An 11,935-nucleotide genomic window follows, 5' to 3' on the forward strand; every position below is an offset into this window, starting at 1 on the left:
AGCTGGATTTCATTCTACTTAAACATCACTGAATATGTTAGACAAAATCAATGCAAATCCAACATGCCAGCTTTACTGGTTCATGGACTGGGGCTAAATGCAACAGAAAATAACACTTTTATTCAGAATAAGCTTTACAGAGGTCTTCATGACCAAACAAGGAAATACCTGTGCAACCTATTCCGGCTCCACCTCCGGCATTAGCTTGGTTTTCTGTACCTTCATATCCAGGACCACACATATTTTAACGAACAGGTTTCATATCCAAACCTGACCTAAGCAACTTTTTTTGCCAGGTCATAGCCAATAAGTTCTCAGTAGTAACCTTAAGAAGCATTTATCTGAAGTCCTTTTGGCTGTTGAGCTGAAGGCATTTAAGCTTATGTTGCAGAGCGAAATACTTTACTTTTGCATTGCTTCTGCGGCGTGAATTCCACCCCACCCATCTGTGCGTCAGCTGATTCCCTTGCTTTCCAAGTGACAAACCCTCTTGCCCTCCGCAAAAATAGCCTTTATAAAGTGTCTGAAGGTTAATGACTCAAAGTTAGCTCATCCCAACAAATGTACTGCTTTTCTCCTGCATGTACACAGCTTTCCTCTCAAATTCTGCACACAGTATCAAAATCACAAAACAGTTCTGACCCTACAATGGCTATTCATAGACCACTTATGGTGATCCAATCCATTCCAGGGATTTCTCTAGTGAGATGGCATTCTCTTGGATGATCTTCCCCAATGTGATGCCCTCCAGCTGTTTTGAACTTCAACTCCCATCACCCCAGCCAACATGGCCAATTGTGAGGAATGATGGGAGTTGTAGTTCATAACATCTGGAGGGCACCAGGTTGGGGGTGGCTGCTCTTGGATGTTGTATTCTCTTCTTCCCATCTGCACTAGCATAAGGGAAAACCAAGATAAATCAGGTTAGCATTAAATGCCAGTAACCTGGAATTTAATTTTTCTCCATGACGACATATTCACTGTAAAAAATACAAAATATAGCACAAACTTGAACTTTTGAGATAATTTGGTTTCACACAGTAAAGCTCAAGTTTGAAAGAATGCATTTAAGACAGGAAGAGTGGTTCAGGCGTATACTCAAATCTTTGCAGTTTCAGCACAGAATTTGGCCTCATTGCGTCAAGGTAGGAACACACATGTAACTTGGGCCATAGCCCATAAATGTGTAGTTTGTAAACCAGTTTAACTTGCCAGTTAGGCTGGTAAAGGAATGGGGCATTAGGACCCAGAGGAAACAGGGCAAGAGGCACTGACCTCACCCCAACAGGACAAAGGCGTTTTTGTACTGCTCAGCTGTTTGTTATGGAACTAGAAAACAGACTCAAATACCATTTTTAGAGCAGCTTCCCCTGGCCGCCCAATCATGAAAGGTGGTTATGCCCTTAGTGCAAAGTTACCCTTAGGACTGCACCCCTGCATATTTAGGCTTCTTAAATCTATTAGGCCAATGAGATTTAAACCACTGAGCTCTCCACAAGATTTCAGTCTGTCCAGTATGTTACAAAAACAGTATATATGCTTCTAAGGGCATGTGTGTGTGCATTCTTCCACTGGTGAAATAAATCAGCTTTATTAGGGCAGAGTTCCAGCTGGAATTATGAATATTTGGACCACTAATAATACTTGCAGCTGCAGTTCACACCTAAATGCGTATACTTTGTCCAAATCCAGCAGGGCTCCATTCATTACACCACCCCCAAAAAAGAGAGAGAATATCATGAGTGTAATCATAGAATCTTTTAATACTTTACCCAAAAACAAAAACTGCATACACAGCTTATTTGATTTTATGTAAACTTCACGTCTTTTCTTTTTACCAGGTCAATTTAGCATTGTGGGTTGTTTTGTTTTTTTAATAAAGTACATAGTACCTCTGTTTTAAAAAAATGGTAACAAGAGTGGGTGGGAGGAATAAACCAGTTCTCTGAAACAGAAAGGCACCAGTTATTTTCACACAGGCCTAGAAGCTGACCTGTGAAAATAAGCGTAGTACTGTTTTAAATGAGTCCAGAGACTGCACTTAGTAGTGCAAAAAGAACAAGCAAATGTCACCCCATCCAAAGAAAACAGAAAAAGAAGACAGTGCCTTGTTCCTTGAGGCAACAACAGAAAGATCACTACATTACAGTGGTTTTGCTTCTTGAGCCAATCAGTTACACAGAAACAAAGGGCACAACCCAGCTGAAGTTCAGCCTTTTGAAGTCTCATTGATGATCAAATGGTGAAAGCGATTTCACCAGCTCACATCTGGAAATCAAGGGAGGCCTGAAAAGTGTTTCACTGGAAAGTGCTTAGCTGAGTTGCACTCAAAATGAGGCTCCGATTCAAGGATTTTTGTAATGCTACAGTGTTGGATTGCAATTACAAGTGCATATAAAGTGTCCAAATAAAAACGCCCTAGTTGTGCAAAATAAGTTCTCTTCTTTTCTTTTTGCAAAGGCAGGTAATTTAAATAAACCAAACTGAAGCACTGGCAAACTCACGCCACCCCAAAAGGAAAAAGGGGGGACCAAACAGAGCAAGCACCAGACTCATAAAAACTGTCAACCCATTTTCCTCTTCCCCCATCCCCCCTTCCTCTCCTACTGCCCACTCCTCAGCAACCCAGAAGTTCAAATCGCCTTTTTAGAAAAGTCACCCCAGGAGCAAACCCCCCTTTTCACCACCGTGGGAAAAGGAAGAATGACGCCCCATGTTGTTGTCATCCCCCCTCCCCCTCAAAACAGGCATAAAGTCTCCAAGCGAGGCTGAGGGCCCAGTCCAGTGTTTAAACAGGCCACACCTTTTCAGTATCCCAGTTCAAGCAAGAGAATATTTTATGTACACGCCCGCAGACCTCCCGCAACCCTCAGAGAATCGCCACATATACCCCACCCTCTTTCAAAACCTCAAGGAAAATAGTAATTCACAGCAAGAGGGGGGGGGAGGTTGGAACCCCCGAGGAGGATGAAGGAAAGCAAATCTGCCCACCAGTGTCTCTCTACAGCCTTGTGCAGATCCCTTCAGTCCGTTCAAGGCAGGAGAGAGGGGAAGGAGCACGGTGGTCCGGCGGGAAGAGTTCGAAAACCTCCACCAGAGGGGACCGCGGGAGTGGCTTTCCGTTCGGCTCGGTGCAATAGGCCAGAGGGCGCCGCGCGCGCGCAAAGTCCCCCACGGCAACGAAAGAAGGCGGGAGCGCCGCTGGGTACATTCAAGTCTCTCGGTGGCCCTTTTGGAAGGCGGGCGGGCGGGCGAGTGCGCAAAGAGGGCGATCCATGGGCAAGGGGCCGCATTCTCTCCGCAGAAGATCGAAGCCCTCCCCTGCCCGGGGAAGACACGCGCGGATGCTCCCCGCCCGCCCCCTCTGGAGAAGTGTGGCCCGAACCCCCTCCCCCGTTGGGTTGTGTGTTTTGCGCGGGCGGCTCTCCCCCAGGGGGCCTTTTCAACCCTGCCCAGCCCCTCCAAATCCGCCGCCGCCCCTCCGCAGGTCCGCCGGATTATAGCACTTTGCAACAGTTGATGCAGCCGTTCTGGGTGCCGTAGCGCTTCTGCAAGGCGGCCCGCGTAGCCGTCTCGAAGACCTCCCGCACCCCTTCCTTGGTCTTGGCCGAGCACTCGAGGTAATCGTAGGCTTGGATGCGGAGGGCCATGGCGCGGCCGTCCTCGGTGCGCACGGGCTCCTGCTTCATGCGCGCCAGCTCGTTGCGGACGTGCTCGTCGTTGCGCAAATCCTTCTTGTTGGCCACCAGGATGATGGGCACGTTGGGGCAGAAGTGCTTGACCTCGGGCACCCACTTCTCCGGGATGTTCTCCAAGGAGTCCGGGCTGTCCACCGAGAAGCACATGAGGATGACGTCGGTGTCCGGGTAGGAGAGCGGGCGCAGGCGGTCGTAGTCTTCCTGGCCGGCCGTGTCCCAGAGCGCCAGCTCCACCTGCTTGCCGTCCACCTCGATGTCGGCCACGTAGTTCTCGAAGACGGTGGGCACGTAGACCTCCGGGAACTCGTCCTTGCTGAAGACGATCAGGAGGCACGTCTTGCCGCACGCCCCGTCCCCGACGACCACCAGCTTCTTGCGGATCGCCGCCATGGCCAGGTTTGCCAAGCCCGCCCGGTTATGCTGCTCCAGCAGGGAGATCGAGACGCTCCCTCCCCCACGATCGGCGGCAGCGGCGGCCTCCTCGCGCTTTCTGCAGGGCACCGTGGCGAGCTATAGCGGAGGGGCTGCGGTCTCTTCTCTAGGCGCCGTGTGGAGCACCTCCGTTGCCACCGGGCTTGGGAAAGGGGGCACCGCCCACTCCTCTCGGTCCGGGCCTCTTCGTGGCTGCCTCTCCCCGATCTCCTCCCGTCCTGGGGGGGGGGGGAAGGATCGCTGCGCCTTTCTTCCTCTGCACCCACTCTGGAGTGGATTCTTCTGCTGCTGCCTTTTGCCCAACCGGTTTGGAGAAGGAGGAATGACTAGGCAACTATGGAGGAAGAAAAAGCCCAGCGAGAAGAAATCGGATGCAGCCGCCGCCGCCGCCTCTTTCTTCTTCTGAAGCGCTGCTTTTGGCCTCGCCTCTGCCCCCTGCAACGATCTCTCTCGGTGAAAAAGCAACGTGTCTCCGCGCGGCTGCGCCTTTAAGAACGCCGCCACTCCGCGCTCACGACGGCTCTGTACTGTAGTCCATACTGCCGCGGCACCCGGACGCAGCTATTTAAAGGGGCCGGCTACTTTCTTAATATAGCTAGCCAATGGAAAGAGAGAGGGTGAGGTCATCCTTTTGGAGAAAGCGAGCGATTGGTGGAGGGTGCTGCAGACGCTTGGGCGGCGCAAAGGAGGAAGTAACTGACAGCCGACAATGAAAGAGGGAGGAGTCCCGTCTGCTTCTTGCGAGTCGCTGGGATTTTGAGGGAGGGGGCTTTGAGGGGAATCGCATCTGAGAGAGACTGAAGGGAAGGCAGCTCGAAAAGCTCTGCTCTCCGCCCGCCCGCATCGCTCGAGAAGCACCCCCAGTGTCTCCCCAGTGTCCAGTTCAGTTCTGATGAGCTGTCTGGAGTTTGGCACTTTTCTTTAAACTTTCTCTGTAGTACACCCAAGCGTTTTCCCCCAGCAGTACTTCCGTCTCCCCCGCCCCCGATTTGTCCGAGACTTCACACAGCAGCTGTGCTGAATCAGAAAAGAGCCGCAAAACGTGGCTTAAAAGAGGCTCTGCAGTTCTTTATGAGCCCTGTTGGGTTTCTGGTTTGTTTGTTTGATTGCAAATGTCACATTTTATTCTATTTTATTATTAATATTGTTATTAACAACAACAACAACAGCGAACTGCAATTGGTCACTTGTTGCCAACTCCACACTCCCCAATTCAAGAAGATCACCCTCAAATTTATACTAGAGTAATCCAGTGTAAGGTAATGAATAAGTGCACCATGGATTGTGATCTAAACTGATCCATTTCACAAGCTGGTAGGTCATTCTTACGTTGTTGTAGTCCATCATCATGTGCAACTTCACCATCATCTTTTTCTTCATACAAGGCTCTGGTTGGCTTTTGCTTGGGGGCGGGGGAGTCTTTTATTCTGCAAGTGTCAGATCTGATGGGGAGGGAGAGAAGCTTATCTCCGGTTATCCTACTGTGCGCTAAAAGAATCATTCACCTCCTACAGCAAAAATATTCCATCACAGGCAGGATTAAGCAAAGCTCATTGATGTGCAGTCCACGTAGCTTTATCATTTAGAACACTGAATTGCAATGGCACATTTTTCTCCCATTCTGCTCCATGTATGAGATGCAAAACATTTAAAAAACAAAACAGACCCTTGCCCTTGGAATCATCAGATACAACCACTACATAGCAGAGATCATAACTGAAATTGTGACAAAATGAAACTCGGCTCCTTGGGGCTTATTGAGGCAGGTCAATTTGAGATAAGAAATTCTGGATATTTATTTATTTATTTAAAATCAAGGAAGGTTTTGCTCTTGCTTAACTCAAAGTGATCTTGATAGACTGGAGTGCTAGGCAGAAAACAACAGAATGACATTTAATAGGGATAAATGCCAAGTTCTGCACCTAGGAAAAAGAAACCAAATGCACAGTTACAAGATGGGGGATATGTGGCTCAACAACACTACAAGCAAGAAGGATCTTGGCATTGTTGTCGATCACAAGCTGAATATGAGCCAACAATGTGATGTGGCTGCAAAAAAGGCAAATGCTCTTTTGGGCTGCATTCATAGAAGCATAGCTTCCAAATCCTGGGAAGTACTAGTCCCCCTGTACTCAGCACTGGTTAGGCCTTATCTGGAGTACTGTGTCCAGTTCTGGGCACCACATTTTAAGAAAGATGCAGACAAACTGGAGAGGGTTCAGAGGAGGGCAACAAAGATGATCAGGGGACAGGAAACAAAGCCCTATGAAGAGAGACAGAAAGAACTGGGCATGTTTAGCCTTGAGAAGAGAAGACTGAGGGGAGATATGATAGCACTCTTCAAGTACTCGAAAGGTAGAGGAAGGCCAGAATCTCTTCTCAATCATCCCAGAGTGCAGGACATGGAATAATGGGCTCAAGATACAGGAAGCCAGATTCCAGCTGAACATCAGGAAAACTTCCTGACTGTAAGGGCAATACGACAATGGAACCAATTACCTAGGGAGGTGGTGGGCTCTCCCACACTGGAGGCGTTCAAGACGAGGCTGGACAGCCATCTGTCGGGGATGCTCTGACTTGGATTCCTGCATTGAGCAGGGGGTTGGACTTGATGGCCTTGTAGGCCCCTTCGAACCCTACTATTCTATGATTCTATGATTACGTTATGGTGGCAGACTTAGGGCTGGAAAGGAATACGTTTCCTCCTGAAGAATTGCTGAGCCTTATAAATCAACAAACAAACAGTACAATCCAATACATATTTAGTAGTTAGAGTGGTCAGTTCTGAAGTGCAGGAGCTCATCAACACCAGAGCCACACCCCCAGGGAGAGTCCAAAACCGAGCATGTGTGCACACATAGAGAAGAGGCAGCCGTGTGTAGCAGAATACCCAGTCACACACTGGGTACGTGTCAGAGTCATGCTGAATCACACCAAAGGCCCATCTAGTCCAGCATTCTATTTACTCGGTAAATGTCCTAATGGGAAGCCCACAAGTAAGACAGAACCCTCCTGCTTGTGTTCCCTGGCAGCTGGTATCGAGAAGCATTTACAGCCATCGCGACTGCAACACCCACTATGGCAGGAAAAGCTTCACCTGCTTAACTTGCATGGCTACTGGGGGAAAAAGTTGGCAAGCCTAGCTGTAAATATGTGTCACTTCCCAAGAAATCTGCCAGACGATTTGTAAAGTGTTTGCATGTTTGTTTGCGCAGAGATGATTCTTACAACAGGTGTTGTCATGCCTCATTTTCAAAGATGCCTACATTTGGCTTGCTTTATAGGAATCCACCCATTATCCTGTTTGCAGGTATTATTTAATAATCTAGATCAGCCTTCCACAACCTGGTGGCCTCCAGATGTGGCAGACTACAGCTCCCACCACCCCAGCAAGCATACCCAATGGGGATGATGGGAATTGCAGTCCAAAACATCTGGAGGGGGCCAGGTTGGGAAAGGCTGATCTAGACGTATACAAAATGCGTTAAAAGCTGATGGTTTTTGTTGGCATTTACTGCCATCTTGTGGCTGTGCTTTGGGCAAGAAATGAAATGTGTTTCTGTGCATTTTTAAAAGATGCCCATGGTCCCAGTTTCAATCCTTGGCATCTCCAGGTAGAGCTGGAAAAGACCCTTATCTGAAACCCTGGAAAGACTCTGCCAATCAATGATGCAGAAGCGTCATTAGTCTTATGTTCCTAAGGAAATGACTGAATTCATGACTATGGCTACATTCCAGCACCGACAGAAAGCATGCTTAATCCCATTGATTTCAGTAGTGCACATGACTCTGCACTCGGTGGTGGCCAGATTGCGGTGCTGTAGTGCAAAGTTGGAAATGCAGGATCGTAAGCTTTGTACATAGCCTTATTTGCACATCCTTACCTCACAGAATAGTAGAATCATAGAATAGTAGGGTTGGAAGGGGCCTACGAGACCATCGAGTCCAACCCCCTGTTCTCCACATGTTTGGAATCTTGGATAGAATTGAGAAGCTGTTGTTGGAAACCTGACCTTGTTTTCCCAGCTTCATGGTCAGGGAAATGATTTTGAAAACAGGCAAGCAATAGGTTGCGGCCAATGTTTGGACTTCTCCACATGGGGCTTTTATCCTGCTATTGAGCTTGGTTACTCATGGAAGTTTGCAGGTCCTTTACATGACATCGTCTGCCTTCAGGGTGTCTCCTGCACTAAGGGCAGATCTACATTGCGCCCGCCATCGTGACGAATTCGGTGTCCTGTCAGGTGAAACGCTCTCACATTAAAACGTGATTATCCACAGCCATTTTCCCCGTTGCAGTGCTTCATCGAATGCGTGAGCTCGGTTTACACTTGAGCGCTGTGCTGTTTTCCTGCTCTTAAAGATGGCGGCTCTCATTGGAGGATCAGAAACTCGTCCTGTTTCTGCTGATTTCACGCCCACCGCGCAGCAGTGGCACGGGAGAGGCTTGTCGTTTTCCATATGTTTTCCTGGCCTTGAGGAAAACGACCAGCTTGTCCCTTGCCGCCGCTGCTGTAGCAGGTGGGGGGGGGGAGAGAAGAAGGAGGCACATATCCTCTTCTCCCCCGCACCTGCTGGAGGCCAGAGCGAGCGGATGGGGGGGTGTCTGCCAATGCTCTTTTCCCCACGCCAGCCCTTGACAGCCAGTGGGAGGAAGAGGGGCAGTGGCGGCAGTACCCAGCGCTCGCGTTTGGAGGGGGCTGCTGGCATCTTTGGCAGTCCCCCCCCATGCCAGACATTTTGTGAGAGTACCCATGACACTTTCTTAATATTCCAAATGTGCCCACAGACCCAAAAAGGTTGGGGACCCCTGATTTCATGACATGTAGACATGTCATAATATACCTTGCACTTAGAGGTGTGCACCCACCCTGGGTATCCAAATCCCCCATGGACAGAATTAACTTCACTGGTTTGACTCTGTTCATATTTACTTCTTGATTAATCAGTTGTTGTGCTGGATTATGTGATTGTTTTATGTAGACCTTTGGTAGTTGCTCACATCAAATGTTCCTCTGGAACAAGACTTGCGTAACATCATCTTCCTGATTAGCCCTGTGCCTATTGGCAGTACCCAGTGCCGGTGTCCGCCACTGCTAAATGTGTTGTACTAGCAGGAATTAAAGCTAGTGCAACCCTGGAAACTAGCCCAAATGAGCACTTCTGGAACAGGACAAGTTAGTGGAGGTCCCTTCCATGAGCTCTGCTCCCATTCCAGAAGCATCAATTTGGGCTAGTTTCCAGTGGTGCCAGCAAGCACTAGCACCCTGTTGCACTTGCGTTTGTTTTTGCTGGTGTCATGGCAGCATCAGATGCTGCTCTATGATTTTAGAATTCTTCAAGTGAACAGGTGTTTCCCCGCCATGCCAAGCCAAAACTGGTCATAGGAAGTGAAGTTAATTGAAGGCTTTTCCAGATCAGTTCATTCACTTTATATAAGGAACTTACATTTAGATTGTTGATGTTCAGTCCTTGGTCATATGTCTAAGGAGAAATTATCTTGGGCACCAGGCCTTGATGAAGGAATAGTCTCGTACAAAAAATATCAGAAAGAGCAGTGAAACTGCGGTTCCAAATGATGCCTAGTGCTTATTTGGAAGGAAGGTTCCTTAAACTTCCATGGGATCAACATCTCTTTGTTTGAGGGAGGGGAGAGGTTGAGGATATCTGTCTCGATTTGCTGTACTGCCCATTGTATAGGGCACCTAGAGAGATAGTTTTATCCAGTTTCCTCCCCCCCCCCCCCCGAGATGTCAGATTTTGAGAAAATTTGTATGCTTTGGGCTGCTCAGAACAACTATCCTATGTACCAAGTTTCATTATGGCTGCTTTTTAAATTAGAAAGAATTATGTATAATCATATTTATTAATACTGATTATCTGGTGTGATTCTTTATTGTGGATTTGACTGTTCTCACCCCCCCACCCCTTCTTCTCTCCTGTTTTGCAGTGACCTTTGGTTTTAAGCAAATAAAGATTGGTTGGTTGACTGACTGATTGATTGATTGATTAAGAGCAATAATACATATTGAGATACCTTTCATACGAATGCATTTGTGTATGTGTGACAATATGCAAGCTTCTGAGCTTAAAAACAACAAACTGCTTCCTCAGGCTACAGAAACTGTTTAGTGTAGGCATTAACAAATGTTCATAACCTTGACCTTTTCTGATGTTTGCTCAATCTTAGATTCACAGTACTCGGAATGTGGTGGCATAATTCTGGACTGGAGGCTTTGTGGGTGTGTTTTTACATCCTCCATGTAAAAGTAATAATAATAACACTTCCCTGTATGCAGTAAACATAATAGTATGCTAAGGCTTTCTCCCTGACATGCTAGTTCATAATAACATAAGCAGAGCCCTGCTGGATCTGACCAAGGGTCCATCTAGTCCAGTATTCTGTTCACACAGTGGCCAACCAGTTGCCCATGGGAAACCCACAAGCAGGACATGAGAGCAACAGCACCCTCCCACCCATACTCCCCAGCAACTGGTGTACAGAGGCATACTGCCCCTGATATTGGAGGTAGCATATAGCCATCAGGACTAGTAGCCATTGATAGCCCTTTCCTCCAGGAATTTGTCTAACCCCTTTTGAAGCCATCCAGATTGGTGGCCATCACTACATCCTGTGGTAGCGAATTCCATAGTTTAACTATGCGCTGTGTGAAGAAGTGCTTCCTTTTATGTGTCCTGAATCTCCCACCAATCAGCTTCATGGGATGACCCTGAGTTGTAGTATTTTGAGAGAGGGAGAAAAATGCCTCCCTGTCCACATTCTCCACACCATGCATCATTTTGTACACATCTATCATGTCTCCCCTTACCTCCTTTTTTCGAAGCTAAACAATCCCAGCTGTTGTGACCTTCCCTCATGGGGGACTTGCTCCAGCCACATGATCATTTTAGTTGCCCTTTTCTGCTTGTTCATGACTTGTGTTTTGTTTTTTTTTCATGCAAGGAAGATCTGCTTTTTTACATGGAGAAGCATTCAGAACACACCCACACACACAGACAGTCTGACCACTCCCTCTGACCCCTTACAATGCTCTCTTAGGGCCTGATCCTGTAGGCTGCTGTTCTGAGCAACATCTTAGGTTCTGAATTTCTCTTGCACCTATGCTAGGACTCAACCCCCGCTGTAGCAGCTGTACTGGCGCTCCCCACCTCCCCTTTCTGTGCAAGCTGCCTGTGTCTTAGAAAGGGTTCTGGGCCACTCTGGTTTCCTTTCGCACTCTTGCATAGCACCCTATGGTTCCTTTGGAGCTGGCCACATGAAAGAAATGAGTGGGTGTTTCCAGGCAAGCAGAGCATTAGCTGGAGCAATGCAAGTCACTGCTTGTGTTCATGAAGCTAATGCCAGTATGTAATGTTCAGTCCCTGTCTCTTATCTTGCACTGCCTCAGACGCCCATTGATGGAAACCCAGAAAACTTTCCAGGTGTATTCTGTGTTACTCTAGATCTGGGGTCCTCAACGTGGTGCCCATGGGCACCCAAAATATTTTATTTTTACCCAGTTTTTTTAATATTTATACATGGATTTGTATAAAATGCATACAACTTTCTAGCAATTATACATGGGCTGCAACAAAAGTAGACCAAATATCCAAAAAAGTATCCATTTGAAGGTAACATCTATATGCCACTCATTCAAATATTGAAAGTCTTGTAAAGTTTTCAATCCATTGCATTATAGGAGGGGATTCTGTATCCTTCCAGTGTTGTAATATTAGTCTTTTAGCTGTCAAAAGGGTGCAGAGAATCCATTTGTTAATTTCCATGAAGCAGGTAAGTAATTTAA

The 11,935-nt window shown here is 47.5% G+C and overlaps 1 protein-coding gene across 1 annotated transcript; it reads right to left on the bottom strand.

Moving 5' to 3' along the window:
* Nucleotides 1-1,739: 1,739 nt before the first annotated feature.
* On the bottom strand, nt 1,740-5,648 carry RHOB (ras homolog family member B). The gene has a single exon (XM_084826526.1). It carries the CDS (start codon nt 4,086-4,088, stop codon nt 3,498-3,500), a length of 591 nt encoding a protein of 196 aa, XP_084682652.1. The 5' UTR covers nt 4,089-5,648; the 3' UTR covers nt 1,740-3,497.
* Nucleotides 5,649-11,935: the final 6,287 nt, after the last annotated feature.

The sequence above is a fragment of the Heloderma suspectum genome, chromosome 1, assembly GCF_057233095.1.
Source record: "Heloderma suspectum isolate Gila_16-S chromosome 1, 16-S_ref, whole genome shotgun sequence".
NCBI lineage: Eukaryota > Metazoa > Chordata > Lepidosauria > Squamata > Helodermatidae > Heloderma > Heloderma suspectum.

Coding starts and splice junctions, on each gene's coding strand:
- RHOB (XM_084826526.1), bottom strand. CDS start 4,088: ATGGCGGCGATCCGCAAGAAGCTGGTGGTCGTCGGGGACGGGGCGTGC.